Here is a 17,816-nt window from a genome sequence, read left to right on the forward strand (position 1 = left end):
GTGTTTGGTTCCTGAGTTAATCTTTTCACTTGTAAAGGGTCTGTTCAGAACGCCCATTTCTGCTTGAGTCTGTTGTGGCTGCTTGTTCTATTAATTTGTCCCTTTCATCAAAGTTACTTAATTCGGGGGGGCATACAATTGTTCATACTGTATTTTAAAAAAAATAAACCTTTGGAGGGTCGGCGTGGTGGCCCAGCATGGTAAGCCACCATCTGCAACGCCAGCATCCCATATGAGTGCAAGTTATAGTCCCGGCCGCTCCACACCAATACAGCTCCCTGCTAATGCACCTGGGAAGGCGGTGGAAGATGGCCTGAGTGCTTGGGCCCCTGCACCAACATGGGAGACCCGGATGAAGCTCCTGGCTTTAACTTGGCCCTGGCCATTTAGGGAGTGAACCAGCAGAAGCAAGCAGGTGCACTCTCACTCTCTAATCGCCTTTCAAATAAATCAATCTTCAAGAAAATTTTTTATTTCTGTAAGGTTGGCAGTACTGCCCCCTCTTTCATATCTGATCCTAGCAATTTGAGTCCTCTTTCTTTCTCCTCAGTCAAACCAGCTAAAGATTTGTCAATTATGCCAATCACTACAAAGTAGTTCTTGGTGTCATTTTCTCTACTGTTTTGCTCTTTACTTCATTAATTCTCACTCTAATCTTTATTATTTCCTTCCTTCTTGCTTGGGAGCTTGGGAGTTCAGTTTGCTTTTTTTTTTTTTTTTTTTTCCTAGTGACCTAAGGTGAGGTAGAGTTATCGCTTTAAGATTTTTTTTTTTCTTTTTTAAAATCCTCTACTGGAGTGGGGGAAGAGTACTCCCATTCACTGGTCCACTCTCCAAATGCCCACAATGGCCAGAGCTGGACTGAGCCAAAGTCAGGAACTCCATCCAGGTCTCCCACGTGGGTGGCAGGAACCCAATCATTGGAGCCATCACTGCTGCCTCTCAGAGCGTGCACAAGCAGGAAGCTGGACTGGGTGGTGGCGCTGGGACTTGAAGCCAGGTACTGATGTGGGACGTGTGCGTCTTAACTGATATCTTAATCACTGGGCTAAACATCTGTCGCCCTCCCTTTTAATATCAGCATTTACACCTATAAATTTCCCTCTAAAATTCTTAGCTTCATCCCACAAGTTTTGACATGTTGTGCCTTTGTTTTTCCAGAAAACACTTGTATTTTCTGGTTTCTCTTTTGCTTTCTTGACACACTACTTTGTGTGATTTCCTTGTATTTCTGAGTGCCTCATTCTTTTTCCCATTTTTGAATTTCCAACGTAATTCTGTGACTGAGCTCATACCCACACGCTTTGCCCGATTCCTGTTAAGTTCCCCGGCCCAGCACAACCGGGTACGTTTGAGAAACTAAGTGCTACAGTGGCAGGGTGAACCTTTCTACGTTTAACTTCACTGCTAATCTCAGTCTAGCTGTGCCACCCGTGTTGAACACGGGGTTTGAAGTCTCCCATTATTACTGTTGCCAATTTCTCCATTTCTGTCAGTTCATGGCTTTGGTGCTGTTATTAAACGCCTATGTGTGGGTAACTATTATACACCTGGGGAACTGACTGTGTTCTTGCTAGAAAAGGTCCCTTGGTCTCTAGTGATTTTTCTTATCTTGTGGTGTGTACCTAATCCAGCTTTCTTGTGGAGACCGTTTTAATACCACTTTCCATCCTTCCACTGTGTGTCTTTGAAACGGAAGTGTGTCTTCTGTAGACAATGCAAAACTGGATATTTTAAAAACTCAACCTCTATCTTTCCATTGGATTGTTTAAACCATCAGTGTTTAATGCTACTGATACAGCTGGATACACATTCATTTTGGTTTTCTCTGAGGCCTTTTTTGTTCCTCTCATTCTCCTACTGTTTTCTCTGCATGGAGTCATTCTTTTTCTAATGCAGTACTTACTGTTGCAGTGTATTTTTGGAGCTTTTCTTAGGTGGCTGTTCTAGGGTCTAGGACAATCTACTCAGACACTGTAACTCCAACAACACCTATGCAAACTGCACCCTCATGTGATCGTACTCTGTTCCCCAACTCTGCAGGTTCCGACTACACATACTACAGCCAAGAGAACACAGTCACAATGCCTACTTCCTTACCTGCTGTCCTCGCATCAGCTCATCTCCGTCTCGCTGCCCCCACCTCCTCTGTGCTCTTTTGGGAAGTATGTCACACATTCATTATATTTCTGTGTGTTACGTCCCAAGGTTGTGTGTGTGTGTGTGTGTGTGTGTACATATACAAAAACTTAAATTCAATTGCTTTCTCAGTTTATAGAGGAAAGGAGAAATGCACATATTTGGAGAGACACTGTCATCACAGCATCATTTTTCCTGGTACTCCGGGTGAATCTCAGGATTGCAAGTGCTTGCTTTTGGCCCGGAGAACTTATTTTAGCATTTCTTATTAGGCAGGTCTGTTAGCAACAATTTTTGTTGTTTATCTGAGGAGTCCTTATTTCCTTCTCATTGTTGTTTTCAATTTACTTGAGAAGCAGACAGAGCGGGATGCTCCATCCTCTGGTTCAATGCCTAAGTGCACACAACAGCCAGGTGTGGGCGCAGCTGCGAATCCCACCCAGGTCTCCCACGTGGGTGCCAGGAACCCAATCACGTGAGCTGTCACTGCTGCATCCCAGGGTCTGCACTAGCAGGAAGCTGGGGTCAGGAGCCAGAGAAATGAAACTCAGGCACTCCAATGTGGGATGTGGGTGTCTGACCTGGCATCTCACCCACGAGGCTGGATGCCCACCCCCATGTTCATTTTCAATGAACACCCTTGCTGGGTACAGAACTCTTGGTTGGTTGGTTTTCTTTCCTTTGAGCACTTTGAGTGTTGCCCTGTCTTCCATTCTCTGATGTTTCTTCCAAGAAGTCAACTGCTAATCTTACTGAATTAGCCTGCTAAATGATGTGTCATTTTAAGATTTATTTTCTTTATTTGAAAGGTAGAGATAAATCTCCCATCTGCTGGTTCACTCCCCAGATAGTTGCAACAGGCAGAGCTAGACCAGGCCAAAGCCAGGAGCCAGGGGCTTCCTCCGGGTCTCCCACGCGGGTGCAGGGGCCCAAGCTCTCGGGCCATCCTCTACTGCTTTCCCAGGTGCATCAGCAGGGAGCTGGATCAGAAGCGGAGCAGCTGGAACTGGAACCAGCACCCATATGGGATGCATGCACCGCATAAGGTGGCTTGACCCGCTACACCACAGCGCCGGCCCTGTGTCGTTTTCCACCTGTGGCTTTCAGCATTTCTACTATGACACATCTGCGGATCCTTGAATCCTTACCATGCATGAAGTTCACTGAGCTTCCTGTTAGATTCTCAGTATACCTGGGGAGTTTCTGCCATTGTTTCTTTGAAGGTTTGGCTCTCTCCTGTCCTCCCTGTACATCCTGTCCCAGGTGCATATAACGGTGTCTTCATGGTGCACCTGTTGCTGTCTCGTCTGAGGTTCTCCCTCTCCTCTGGTCTTCGGGTAGCCAAGTCTCTCTGGTTGTGCGAGCTGGCTGAACATCCCTTCTGTTCATTCAGACCTACCCTTGGGCCCCTCCAGTACAAGTGAAATTTGCTATACTTTCAGCTTTAGGAATTTACCCCTGCAACCTGGCGCTGGAGCGGGTGACAGATTCTGGCAGCCTGCCCCTCCCGTGGGCAGCGCGTCCCTGCACAGGGAGCCCCGTTTTCTTGACTCGACCCAGGCAGCATGGAGCTTCTGCCACCTCACTGAGGTGGGGGGTCTGGGTGGTAGCTCAGGTGCCGTGGACTCTCGGGGCTCTTGCCAAGATTTAGTAGAATGTCGCTTCACCTGGTGGATCCAGAGACGCTGTAAGTGTGCGGTGGGCGTGCCTTGTTTGACGATGTTCATCAGTTACTGGCCAGCTTCTGGATCCTGGGATGCACAGGGCTCCCTCACACCGCTGTTTTGGAAGTCAGGAAAACTGAGTTGTGTTCTCCCCACCACGAGATGCTGAGAGATTACGTAATCCTACCAGCAGATGCACGGGGTGCAGCTGGCAAGATTCAGCACTGGACTCAGGACTTGGAACGAGCACGCCCCTAATCTGATGCAGACTCCCGCTACAAACAACGGAATGTTTATTTAATCATAAAGCTTGTATCTCCGAGGTCAGGGACAAGACAGAGATGCCGACTGCCATGATCATTCTTTACCATACGGACATGAAGTGTAAGGATGGGGCTGGACATACACAAGTGTCATTACTGGCAGCCGACACGGCTGTCACATACAGAACAAGTCACAGGCGATCAGAATTAATACAAGTTCAGTAAGTGTGCAAAAACCAACTTCTAACCTAGAAAATGTCATCTTAAAAGGATGCAGTTTACTGTACAGCACAGCTAGGAATACATCTGAGATGCACATAACCTTTTCATAAAACCTAAGCCATAATGGAATTATATCTTTATAAATATCTAATAAATAGCGGTATGATCTATTCAAAGATGGAAACTCAGTTATCATAAATAACCCTCTCCAACTAATGTGTACATTTATTACAACTGCAGAAATAAGATCCACATGTGACGAGCTTATTGCAAAATTTCTATGGCGTCAAGCTCCAGAAGCCACCATGGCATTTGTGGAGGCCGAGGGGCGTCACTCTACTGTTTTAATAACCCATTATAAAGCCGCGATGATGGAGACAGGCAGTTACTGGCCAAGTCAGATAACTGAACAAATTCAACAGAACACGGAGCCTAGAAGACATTCCCACAACTGCGTGGAACCCGGACATAAACAGAGATGGCCTTATCAGAGGGGAAGGGACACATTATTTTTAAGGTGCTAGAAAAATGAGCTACCATACGGAATTAACAGAGAATTGCTGAGAACGTGTTCACACCTTTAGGTGAGGGCAAGGGTCCTTAAAGAAAATGTAACACAGAGGGACTGATCATGCTAAGGCTAAAATTAAAATGCTCTGGATGGTAAACATCATAAACACACTATACGCGGAAGTCCTAGTTCTCCGTGTTCTCATGTAAAAAAAGATTCCCAAAGTTAAACATCCATTAGACACCTAAGGACAAGCCCACTATGAAATGCACAAGACTTTTACGTCATTTCATCCGACAACATAACAGACGTAAAAGAGACCCGCGGAATAGGAAAATCGTAGGAACCACAACAAAGCCTACTGCCCTCAAAAGAGTGCACACAGGAATGCGGTTCCAACCCAAAGAGCAACTCCATTTCAGCAGAACTTAAACAACACCTGAGTCCATGATACACCTGGATCAGAAAATGCACGCGGCGACGACACTGAAAACAAGAAAAGAGGCGTGGTCAGCAAACACAGGGCAGAGCCAGGGCAGAGCCAGATGACGGTGTGCCGAGCACGGCTGGGGAACAGCCCCCCGGCTCCGGCTGCAGAGCGACCTCGCAGAAGGTGGACTTCAGATCGGCGGGGGAAAGGATGGCCTATCCATGACCTCCCGCTTCACTGTTTGGGGAAACAGGAATAACCCATGGGAAAAGCACATAAGTGGGACATGGACAGGAGCAGAGAGAGCTACAGATGGCAGAGAAAACGTGGAAATACTTGTTGTATAAGCAATCAGGGAGACCCAAGGTAAAGCTAGGTATTTTTTTAAAAACATTTTTTTTCCTCGGTTGACACAGAGACAAGTGGTGCACTCCCCAAACATGGGGAAACCGGAAACTCCTTCGAGGCTTCCCGCACAGGTGGCAGGGACCCGGCCGCTTGAGCCATCATCACTGCCTCCCAGCCTACGTGAGCAAGAAGCTGGGGTCAGGAGCCAGAGGTGGGCACGGAAGCTGAGCACCCTAACATGGGACCAGGGGCACCCCAAATGGCAGCTTCACGACTAGGCTAACCGTCCACCAAGACTGGTTCAAAAAGAACTGAAAAAAAACCCCTATGGGGAATGACACTACTTGCTGATGGCAAAGGTGAGGAGAAAGAGGTCTTTTTTATGAAGTGCGAAACTGAATAAAAGCAATTTCACTCCACCCGTTAACACTAAGAATCTACATCGTTTTCAACCCATTAATTCCACGGAGGCAGAGCTGCACCTAGAGGAATTAAAAGACATCTTGCATGTAACATTATGTTTAAAGTTAGTCACATAATAAAAAGGTATAACCACACTAGGATAAATTACATGCATAAAACAAACTGGCTGCTCTAAGAGACGCTCCAATAGATGGTGCTTTTAAGAAGTCAGGGATTTATTTCACTCGTAAGCCACAGGTGAAAGGAACACAGTTTAAGGTGGGCATGCCCCCCTTGTTCATGCTCGGGGCCAGACTGAGCCAAGCATTACAGCCAGCAGGAACGAGGAGTGTCGAGGGGCGTGTACCCCCAGTTCTTCACTTAAGGGCCCATTGGGAAGTTCCCCTCATAGTGCGCTGCCTGAAACTAGTCACACAGCAATAGGCACTTGGCAATTCGGGCGCCACTTGGGACGCTTATATCCCAGGTCCAGGTGCCGGGTTCGAGGCCCCACCCTGCCCCCAATCCCAGCTCCCCTGCTGATGAAAACACTGGGCATCTGTGGGGACGGCACCAGTGTTTGGGTCTCTGCCACCGACCTGACAGCCAAATGGAGTTCCTGGCTCCTGGCTTCGGCCTGGCCCAGTGGATGGGAGACCGTCTGGTCTCTCTGCCTTTCGAATAAACATATAAATAAATAAATAAAAATTATTTCAGAAAAACTTCTGAATAAAAAATAATGCAGTCCCATGGCCATGGAGAAGCACTGGGGAGGCTGAGCTGCCCCGTGTCCGTGTGTGACCCGGGACTTGGCCAGCAGCGGTCCGCCCCGCTCCTGTCAAGTCACTGTAGAGAGAATGGCCCGGAAGGCCTCACACCAAGTACAGCCCTTCCTTCGCTCAGACAGCAGCGAGACCGGCGTGGGAGTGGGGAGGCACAGCATGGCTCGCGATGTTTTAACGGAGCTCTGTGTTCAGGTACTAAGGGACTGAAGACGTCTGATGGGATGTAACATGCTGAGCACATGACACATATCTGTGGTACACCAAGCCTCAGAAGCTGCAAATATCACGTTTCTTGAATGAGTCACTATGTGCTATGGATACAAACCACTCCCTTTAGAGTCATCTCTCTGAGCTCCTGCACCCAGAGTGCACACTGGGCCCAGACCCCAGCTGAGGCCAGTCAGGGGCAGAGCAGGGACCGAGCGGGGCCAAGCACTGGTCCAGGAACCCCAGCTCTTTCTGCATCCTAACTTCAGGGCTCCCCAGAAACGAGCCAGTCGTTAGTTGTGACTCCCGTCTGAGGCACGTGCTTAACTCGAGACTTCCTGAACTGTGTAAGAATCCCGTTTACGACTTCCCAGTAAAAGACGGCAAAGTGGGGGAAATAATATCTTCTCCCCCAGTATATAGGGATCAACCTGAAAATGAGCAAGCTAGAATCCGGGACAAGCAGAAAGTCCTCGTGGGACTCTTGACTCTGCCTAGGACATCTCTAAAGGGCAGGACCCCAGGACCAAACCCAAGGAGATCCAGAGTGGAGCAGGCAGAGGCCACGTGCTCCGATCCAACCCAGACAGTAGGTGCACATAAGATCTGGACACAGCTGCCCACTGCAGACATGAGCAAGATGCATGGAGAGGGGCCAGAATGGTGGCATAGAAGGTTAAGTCACTGCCTGTGGCACCGGCATCCCGTAAGGGTACCAGGTCAAGTCCTGGCTGCTCCACTTCCAATCCAGCTTCCTGCTAATGCACCTGGGAAAGTAGCAGAAGATGGCCCAAGTGTTTGGGCCCCTGCCCCAACGTGGGAGATCCAGAGGAAGCTCCTGGCTCCTGGCTTCAGATCAACCCAGCTCCAGCCATTGCAGCCATCTGGGGAGTGAACCAGCAGATGGAAGACCTCTCTCTCTCTGTCTCTCCCACTCTGTGTAACTCTGCTTCTCAAACGAATAAATAAATCTTAAAAAAAAAAAAAAAAAAAGATGCATGGAGCCAGCCCCAGAAGGGGCAAGGGTAACGCCCAGAAACAAGCCTGCGAAAACACACTCAAGAAAGCATGCTGCAGCAGGACAGTTACGGGAGACACGTCAGGAACACAGCGACCATCGGAAAACAAGACTTCAGAGACGAGACTGTAAGATCACGAGAAGGACGTGAGAAAGCCGGGCCTGGAGGCTCAGGGCCACGCAGCGCGGAACCGCACATCCCTGAACAGCGGGCAGAGAGAGAGGGGCGCAGATGAACGCCAGCCCACCCAAACAGCAAGGGGTGGCGCGGAGAGTGACAGGCAGGAGGGAGGCAGGGGAGCCTGGACAGAAGCTAACCCACAGGTGCTCCAAGATAACCACGGGACCGAGGCCCAGAGAAGGCTGGGGGCGGGAGGGGGAGGGCAGGGGCGGTCACGTCCACGAGCTGAGTCCCTGACCTGAAACGTTTGGCACGGGAGTATTTTGGATTTCTTTCCTTTTTGGCTTGGGGACATGTGCAAACCCAAGCCGACTGTGAAGTGCATGATTCCTAGGTATACTTCATACACACAGCCTGAAGGAAACGTTACACAACTACACACAGCCTGCACCTCGACTGTCACCCATCCCTCAGCTGAGGTCAGGAGCGGTGGATGTCGGGATCTGCCGAGCAGGGACGCTCGGGCCCTACCTGGCTGTGGTCTGGAGAGATGCCTGCGCGTCTTGTGCAGTTTTACACAGCACTTTTGGTTCTGCTTGTTTTGTTTTTATGGTAACGCATCTTTCTCTTGCCCTGAAGCCAACGGTCCCTGTAGTGGGGAAAAGACTCGCGGTGCTCAGAGCAGTCAGGGCACACTCGGCGCCCACAACCCTGTACACGCACACACGCTTTCCTTATCACCCAGCTAACTCACACCTCACTTATAAAAATACCTGCAATTTAACAGTACCTCAAGAAGGGCAGCTTAAAGGCAAGTACGATCTGAGAGGTAAGAAAAGGGATTTTGAGTGGTGAATGATCGACGTGAAGTGTTGCAGTCGTGCATCACAGCGATGCTGTTATCAGACAGCGATGACCTCATTTACTGAACAAGTCTGGCTGAACACAGACAAGTTCTTAGCACCAATGACAGGAATTCTTGAGATTTCCGCAGACGTCTGAGCAACCAGGTAAGCGCTCTGACGGCACGCTCTGGGAAGGGGCCAGTGCGCCCCAGGAGGACCGCCAGCTCCCTGGGTCTGGGGAATGCAGTGCCAGACCAGCCCTCCGAGCACCCCTCCCGACGTCGGCTCCGTGTCTTCTTCCTTGAAGCCTGAAGTACGAGGTAGACGCCGTTCAGGGCCGACGTGCGTCGGGCGGGCGCTCGGGGGCTGCTCAGCAGTATTCGGGCTTGAGCTTCCAAATCCCCTCGCCCCCGGCAGCTCTGCGGAAAGTGCACAGGTTTCTCAGCAGCTCCCGGAAGACGCAGGACTGCGAGGCGGACAGCCTGGATTCGAACTCGCGCAGGATCTCCTGCGTGCTGGCCTGGCCGTCCACACGCGCCTGGAAGGCGATGAAGTTCCTCACCTCCACCAGCAGCTCGTCGTGCTCTGTGGCGCTGGGGGCGGGGGCGGGGCCAGCAGCCCCCAGGAGGTGCCCGTCTTCGCTCTCCAACCGCTCAGGCACGATTAGGTGGTTTCTCGCTCTCATCTTGGCCAACAGCGAGGACGAGGAAGGCGCCCCGGACGAAGACTCTGCTTCTTCTGCATGGCCACTGAAGTGCCCAGGGCCACGGTCCTTTCCTTCCTGCCCCGCGACGCTGTCCTGGGGAGAGAGGGCCACTGCATTGGTGCAGAATCTCCAGTCCCTGCCCCCACTCCCTCCCACACAGGCCTGTGTGCAGGGCGGTGAGCAGAGGGGGAGGACAGGAGACCCCGTGGGACCCCAAGGGAGGGGAGGACCACCCACTGTCGAGGGCCAATTCCCCAAACGGATGAGCAAGTAGGAGAGGGGACGCTGGCCACTGCCTTGGGCCCGTGAGGTGGAGGGGCAGAGGGAGGCAAAGTGCGGGCTGCCTTCCACGCAGGGCTCCAGGAGGACCAAGAGGACCTGGGCACCTGTGGCCTTGTCCTGCTCCTCCTCCCAGAGAGACCCCGATGGCCACCGTGGGGTGAGGGGCAGCATCACAGCCTTCCTCCCCCTCCTCTTCTCCTTCACATCCAAGTCTCCTTTCTCTTCCCTTCCTTACACTTCACACGAGCTTCTTTAAGACACAATTCTGGCTTTGACTGGGCCTCAGCTCCCTGCTGCTGAACACAGCTGGCATGGGGAGTCAAGGGTTCTCTTCCTAATGCGTTCACGCTAATCTAAAATCAGAGCCTGCAGCCCTGAGCTCGTGAGTTTTCTGAGTTTTCTTGCACTTAGGCCTTAGCCAGAAAGACCACAGACTGGCAGCGCTGGGCCTACCCATCTCCCTGAGGCCCTCAGGGCAGACAGGGGTGGGGAACAGGGGCAGGGGGCCTTCGGCCCCAGCAGCCAGGAATCACAGAAAGCAAGGGGCTTCGGGGCCTTCCCTCTGGAGGGCTGGCCCATCCCCTCCACACCGGTGGGCTGCACTGGCCGTGGACACCTGGCCCTGCCTGAACGTGCCGAGGGCAGGACAGGGGAGCTGCTCGGGACCCTGGGCTAAGACTCTGTCTTCGAGAAGGGGCAGCTATGCCGGCAACAGTCATTGCTTCACAGCCAAAGCGGGTGAAATTTCCCCAGCAACCTGGTCAAGCCCCGTTCCCGTGTGGAAAGCGGCCGGCTCGCCCGTTACCTGGCGCTTCTCCGTGGGACGCTGCGCAGACAGGTGCGAATTCCTCTTCTGACCAAACCTACTCCTGCAGAGAAAGACAGGCTTGCCTCCGGGACTGGGCGGGCAACGCGGCCTCGCCACAGCCCCGCCCTCCGCGGGGACGGCCTTTCCTCGGCCACGGCTCTGCCTGCAGGGCCCGTGTGCTCGCTCAGCCACGGCTCTGCCTGCAGGGCCTGTGTGCTCGCTCAGCCACGGCTCTGCCTGCAGGGCCTGTGTGCTCGCTCAGCCACGGCTCTGCCTGCAGGGCCCGTGTCCTCGCTCAGCAGCCGAGGAGGCACCCCTGACTCTTGAGGGGCACACTGCCCAGCACAGGGTCGTCCTCCTCAGGCTGAACCACCTCCTGTATCTACCACCACCGCCTCTCACACGAAACCCATCTCTCTCGCAGGAAGTCAGCTTTGGGAGGAGGGGCCCAAGTGAGGAGAAGGCGCGATTACCAAGCTCTGGCTGCCACCACCCCACCCTCAGTGCATCCAACGCCCAGCCCAGCCCAGCCGACATCCGCCTCGGCCACTGGCCTGCTGGTGAGCGGGTGAGCTCTTACCTTCCTCCTGCTGGGGCCCCAGATGCTCCCCTGTGGCCAGTCCAGGTGGGAACCCCTGACGTGGCGCCCAGACACCTCTGCCGGGACAGTCTCAGGGCTCGCAGGGCGTCCTGGGCCACTCGGTTGGCTTCAGCCTCCACCAGCACGTAGTCGGGGCTGGCCCCATCCATGATGGCGTCGTGTTTCATGACGCTGTGCACGCCGACTGGCCAGGATGGAAGCAGCAGAGGGCCTGTCAGCGTGTGCGCGGGTGCCGGCTCCCCTCCAGCAGCCAGGGTGGCGGCAGGCAAAGCTAAGGCACGCTGGCTGTGCTGTGCTGCTGCCCCAGTGCCTGGACTCCTACTCACACACCCCCGCTGCAAGGGACAGCAGATCTGCCCGCCCGCCCGCCCTGTGTGACGGCCCAGGGACCCTGCTCTTATCACAGTCTTAACCCTTAACTTCCTCCCTGTGACCTGGCAGGGATGCAAAAACTGATCAGAAACTCTTTAGTGAAGGGAAAGACATACAACAGAATTACAGAAGTTCTAGAATATGATGAGCATGAAAACGCTACAGATCATTCAATGCAGCAAGCTGTAGAAAATTCCTAGCCTTGAACACTTACATTGACAAAAATGAAATAAAATTATATGAATTAAATTTCTAAGTTAAAAAAAGCTTGCGCAAAGAAAAAACGAAGCCAAAAAAGTAAATAACCATCAAAATGCGACAGAACCAAAAGCATAAGGTAGAAAGTAATAAAGATCAAAAGCAGAAGTTGACAAGAGCAACCCATCATCTACTTGGTGATTCCAAATCCTGGTGAGTCTGAAGCAAGTCAGCTTAGCCAAGGAACGCAGAGTTGGCACGCCGTAGTGCAATCACCTTGAACAGAACCCTGCTCCTGCCGTGATCTTGACCCCAGGCTGAGACACTGCTGCCTATTTCTGTTTCTCGGTAGCTAACACGTCTTTCCCACCTCCGGGTGCTTGCAAGGTTTTTTCTTTACCGTTTGGACCAATCTGACCATGCTATGTATTTTTCTTTATGTTTGTTGCATTTGGGGTTTATGATGTTTCTTGGATAGGTTGGTTTATGTAATGTGGGAAGTCTGGGGCCATTATTTCTTCAAACTCAAGTGCTGCCCGGCATCAGCTGAGGTCCAGGGGGCCATGCTCTCCTCTACAGCACTCTCACGCCCACTCCAGCCTCCTTGGTGCCCCTGGGCACTCAGCTCTGCCTCCTCAGCACTCTGCTGGGGCTGCATCTGGGGTCTCCATTTATACCACAGCCTGAACACTCTTGCAAGGCAGTGAAGTGGGCCAGCCTGGGGAGACTGAGTTCATCTGTTCCACCCCGGGAGCCTGAGAACCACTGCCTGCCTCACAGGTGGTGCGACGGCTTTAGCTGTTTTCTGTGGGTGGGTAAACGTCATTGCATCTTCGCTGGAAGCCAAACTCATGGTTTATCTAGCCAGACACAGACACAGACACAGACAGGTGTACGTCATTTGGACATGTACATGCACGTAGGCATGTGTACACACACGTACACACATCTGAGTCCTAGCTGTCTAGTGGCCGGGGAAGCGGCGACACCCCAGTAGCAGTGAGCACTCTGAGAACCCAGATCCTGGTGTCTAAGCACCGCTCCCCAGGGCTCCTGGAGAACACGGCGGATTCTCGGGCTCAGGCAGAACAAGCCAGAGTGCCAGGAAGGGGGTGCTCCAAGAACAGGGGTGTCAGAAAGACAGAGGCGCCAGCCTGTCGGCGCTCCCGCCGGGCATGTGAGAGCACCCCCGCCGATCACAGTCACCGGTAGACAACAGAGAGGCCGTGGAGAGCACATAAATGAAGGAGATGAGGCAGGAGGAAGACCTTGTTCCTAAGAATGGCAATCACCATCAGGCGGCCACCACAGTGACAGCTGACAGGAGAGCATCGCTGACAGACGTCAAAACCAGTGCACACGAGTCGGAGGAGGAACAGGACACCTGCATCTCAGATTCCCACAGAACAGCTCTTCAAAGTGCGCGTTCATTACACGAGACAGACACTAGTGTTCAGAACCTCGCGGATCCCACCTTAACCAAGCCATCTTGAAAGTTAACCAGACAGACCCACGACAAACGCCGCTACTCTCCTCTGTAATTTCTGCCAAACTGCGGCTTGCCACATGCATGTGTGACGATGAGGAGGCAGGCACTGGTGCGTGATGGATACAGGAGAGCTCCCTGTACTAGCCAAGCTGAAAGTCTGAAATTCTTTCAACGTAAGAAATTAACACAACTATTTAATCGGGCTGAACAAAAGCCTTGAAGCAGGCACTTGGTGCAGCAGTCACGGTGTCACTTGGGACACCCACAGCCCTATTGGAATGGCTCTGCCCCGATTGCAGATCCCTGATAACACACTCCCTGGGAGGCAACCAGTGAGGGCTCAAGTGGGAGAGCTGGACGGGGTGCCTAGCCCCCAGGCATCTGAGGGGTACCAGCAGATGGCACGTCTGTCCCTCTCTCTCTCTCGGCTCACCTTGGGGGTGACTGAGCTGTGGGCGCTGTCTACCAGGACCGGAGCTACAGGTGCATCAACTTCCCCTCACGCTTCTCCTGACGTCAGCTCCCAGCTCTGCTTCTAGAGGGCCTGATTCTCCCAAGCCCCTGGCCCTCCCCACCGTGAGCTCTTACTGTCAGCTCCCGTCACTGGAGAACCAGATGCACCCAGCATCTAAGGAAGTTACTGCCACATGGGTAGCACAGCTGCACCTACAGCACCACACGCCTTCCTGTTACAAGTGGCTACTGGCTAGCACTGCCGCTTGCCGAGGGAATGCCGGGAGAGGACGCGGGGTGGAGAGCCTGCTCTGCCCGTTGGCAACAGTGCATGGCACCTGCACCACAAGCATTACCTGACTTCTTGAAAAGCTTTTCCAAGACGTAGTCGTCAGTGCTCCGGGCCCCGGCCTCCCGCGCGTCTTCGTTGTCCTGCTTCCGGTACCGCCTCTTCTTCACCAGGTGTGAGATCCGAGTCCCCTCGAACTTGGCGTCCCTGCGGGGCCTGGAGCTCCGGGGCTGCTGCTTTGGGGTCGCGCATTTCCCGGGGCTCCCTTCTCTGGCCACGTTCTGATGTTTCGTTTTTGCCTTGTGCTTAAGAGAACTATTTTCTGTCTGTTCGCTCTCCCAGAGAGGCCCGGCTTCAGCCCGACAGCCTTCTCTTGGAGAAGAGAGGCCCGGCCTGGTGTCCGTGCTCTCCTCGCTGCACAGCCCAGGGGCCTGGCCACGTCCTGCGGCGTCTGGACATGTCCCGCTGCCACCGCCGGCCTGAGAGTCCTCCGGCCGAGACGTGGCATGCGGCTCCTCTCCCAGCCCGTCGCCGGGAGTCGCGCTGCCCCTTGTGGGAGGGTCTCCTTGCAAAGGGCCGCCTTCCTCAGAAGCCCCTGCATTCACTTCCACTCCAGCGGCCTTGGGTTTCTCTGCGGGCACCGGGGCATCGTTTGCCGACGCAGGAGACTCGGCAAGCGCTCTGCCTTCTGGAAGGCCCCGGTCCGTTCCCAAGGCTGGCTGGCTCTTTCTTTTGAGATGGCGTCTGGGGGTCTGAACATCTGACCCGGTCCCTGCCAAGGGGGAAACACAGCCAACGTCACACTGCGGGAATCCCACCCCTCGAGCCACCTGAACCTCCGAGAGATGCCACGGTACCTGCAAAAATGGCACTGGTCTCGGTGCTCTGGGACGCGTCGGGGCTGGTCAGCGTGAACAGCTCGTAGAGGTCATTGGATTTGAAGAACCGCCTCTGCTTTGGATCTTTTAGCACTCTGTTTGTCAAAAACTGCTTGAAGATTTGTCTAGGAAGGCAGAAATTCAGCTGTTATGAACAAACGCGGGGCGCTAGCTCCAAACTCTAGTTATGAAACAATGGCAGCGGCACGAGTGGCCCAACAGTGCCCCAAGCCTTCAGCCTTAGCAAAGCACAATTCAGGAGCCTGCCTGTGCAGCACTGGCCAGGCTTCTGTGTGTCGCAGAATCTGAATTAGAAACAGCTGCTCACCACTCACACCAGGAGTCACCGCACTCCCAGACACACGCCTGTGGCTCCCGGCCTCTCTGAGCCGGGAGGAGCCGGGGGCCGGCTGCAGGCTCTGCCTTCACCCTGACCCGTGTGCCCGGCCCCGCCTGCGGCCCTGCCAGCATCCCCTGGCACTGGCATCTCCGCCAAGCAGTGCTGGGCCCTTCCGGGTGTGCATCTTCAGACCAAGCACGTTTCTCCTCTCACGGGATCCCACTCAGCACAGGCCTTTAAGGACACGAAGGCTCCAGGAGTGGCCCATCGCAGCGCGGGAGCAGGGGGCCTCCCCAGAGGAGCTGGGGTACAGCCCGGGGACAAAGCCTGGTGGGGGAGGGGCGGAGACCACAATGTGCCTGTGAGCCCCAGCAACAGCCGGCCGGCCTCTCTCCCAGGGCCACCTCAGCCAAGGACCGCACCTGTGCACTCTGTGGAAATGCCAGTGTCAGCCCAACTCCGTCATGCGTTACAACTTTTCTGAAAGAAAGTGGTACTCCAAAGTTAAACGACAGCCGGAAAACCCCCAGAGCAGCGGTGGGAGAGGGCCACACCCGCACTGACCGGTGGTAGATCTTCTCTTCTATGGTGCCCGCGGTCAGGAGCCGGTACACGGTCACCTGCTTCTTCTGGCCTATTCTCCACGCGCGCTCCCGGGCCTGCGGCAGAGAGAGACGTCTCAGCGAGGGCGGGAGCGTGTAGCTTCCAGGGTCAGAATGCTGGCCGGTGACGCCAACAATGAGAATGACGACGATGACAACAACAACGTTAAATATAATAATATAGAAACTATCACAGGGTAGCAATGACTAGTTACGAAGATAAACAGCCAGGTGAGGAAGACAGGACGAGCCGCCTTGGCTGGCCAACAGCGCACCTCTGCATGCGGCAGCTCAGACCTAGCCCAGCACCCCCGGGCACACTGCTGCAGACTCCTCGGCCTGCGACGTGCGAGGGCGGGGACAACCACACAGTGAACCAGCATGGAACCCACTAGCGCCCGCCACGGACCCGCATCCCTAACAGATCCTTTAGACAACAGCAAGCACACCTGTGTGTCCGTGCTCGGGTTCCAGTCGGGGTCGTAGATGATGACTCTGTTGGCTCCGGTCAGGTTGACTCCTAAGCCGCCCACTCGTGTCGTCAGAAGAAACACAAATATGGACGTGTCCTAGAGGCAAGACACAACACGGCTCTCCACCCCGCCCATGCCCCAGGCAAGGACCTGTGGGGAACTGGCACGCTCCCCACAGCTCTTCCTGTAATCCCAGTGCTATCAGTAATACCTAAAATCAGAGTTACCAAGAAGGAAAACAGTCTTTACTTAAACATACACCTCACACACACATACACACACAGAGACACCCATGCACACACACACACAAGCATGTAGACACACCCATGTACACACACCCATACCTTTGTGCACACACACACCCATGCACACACACAGACACACCCATGCACGCACACACATGCATACACACCCACCCATGCACACAGACACACCGATGCACACACACACACCTATGCACGCAGACACACTCATGCACACACACACACAAGCAATCACAAAGTGCACAGACGTCAAAGCCAATAGCCCCTTCCCTGCAGCCAGCCCCACAAGCAGGCGCTGCGGACACGCTCACACATGGCCGCCGCCCGCGGCTCTCCCATGGGGTCCCGCGTTACCTCGTTGTACCGGGTGATCAGAGGCTGTCTGGACGCTATGGTCGTGGTGCCGTCCATCTTGAGATAGGTGTACTTCTGGGCTCTGAGGAACACCTCGAGTATGTGCAGCATCTACTTGGGGGAAGGCACAGGTGAACACCGGGGTTTCTCGCGCTGTGCAGACGGGCACACCTTCCCCAGCCTGGGGTCATGGAGGCCCCTCTGAGGCACAGAAATCTAAAGGCCGGAAGAGCATCTGTGCCACCTCCTCATGCGTAACTCTTAGAGCTTCCAGGCCCCAACTCATCTGCACGCCGGAAGCACACAGTGAGCTTTAAAACACTTCTGGACGCTGGCTGCCAGCAAAGAGCCGAACTCCCGCAGAAACCACAGGCTGCCCCCGGCCCCGTTTCAGACGTGTCCTGTGCTTCAGTTCCGATCCTGAGGTCATAAACGGCCAGCCCGCCACCCGCCGGGGCGGGTGCGCTCACCTGCCTGGACTGAGAGAACAGCAGCACTCGCTGGCCCTGCTTGTGCCAGATCTTCAACAGCGACTCGACCACGATCATCTTCCCAGAGCGTTTCCAGTATCCAAACTGATCTTCCTCTAGCTCTTCTTCAGGAAGACCTCGGAGATTCTTGGGACCTCCAGAAAAGAGATCAGGGTGGTTGCAGATTTTTCTGAGGGCTACAAGTCCAGAGAAGATCTAAGGCACAAAAGAACGTATGCACTCAGACTTCCCACGCGGAGCGAGGCTGGGGGAGGCGGGCAAG

General features: G+C 54.0%; 1 protein-coding gene across 1 annotated transcript in view; it reads right to left on the reverse strand.

Annotated features, from left to right (window-relative positions):
* Positions 1–4,079: 4,079 nt before the first annotated feature.
* The window catches only part of ERCC6 (ERCC excision repair 6, chromatin remodeling factor), a 74,217-nt gene continuing 60,480 nt past the window's right edge, over positions 4,080–17,816 (reverse strand). The window contains exons 13-21 of the mRNA XM_008269831.4: positions 17,534–17,749; positions 17,064–17,174; positions 16,423–16,542; positions 15,936–16,030; positions 15,011–15,156; positions 14,221–14,925; positions 11,332–11,536; positions 10,749–10,812; positions 4,080–9,754 (exon numbers count right to left, since the gene is read on the reverse strand). Coding sequence (XP_008268053.2) covers positions 9,326–9,754; positions 10,749–10,812; positions 11,332–11,536; positions 14,221–14,925; positions 15,011–15,156; positions 15,936–16,030; positions 16,423–16,542; positions 17,064–17,174; positions 17,534–17,749 — 2,091 coding nt within the window. The 3' untranslated portion in view covers positions 4,080–9,325. The remainder of the gene's footprint in view (positions 9,755–10,748; positions 10,813–11,331; positions 11,537–14,220; positions 14,926–15,010; positions 15,157–15,935; positions 16,031–16,422; positions 16,543–17,063; positions 17,175–17,533; positions 17,750–17,816) is intronic.

The sequence above is a fragment of the Oryctolagus cuniculus genome, chromosome 15 (assembly GCF_964237555.1).
Source record: "Oryctolagus cuniculus chromosome 15, mOryCun1.1, whole genome shotgun sequence".
In the NCBI taxonomy this organism is placed as follows: domain Eukaryota; kingdom Metazoa; phylum Chordata; class Mammalia; order Lagomorpha; family Leporidae; genus Oryctolagus; species Oryctolagus cuniculus.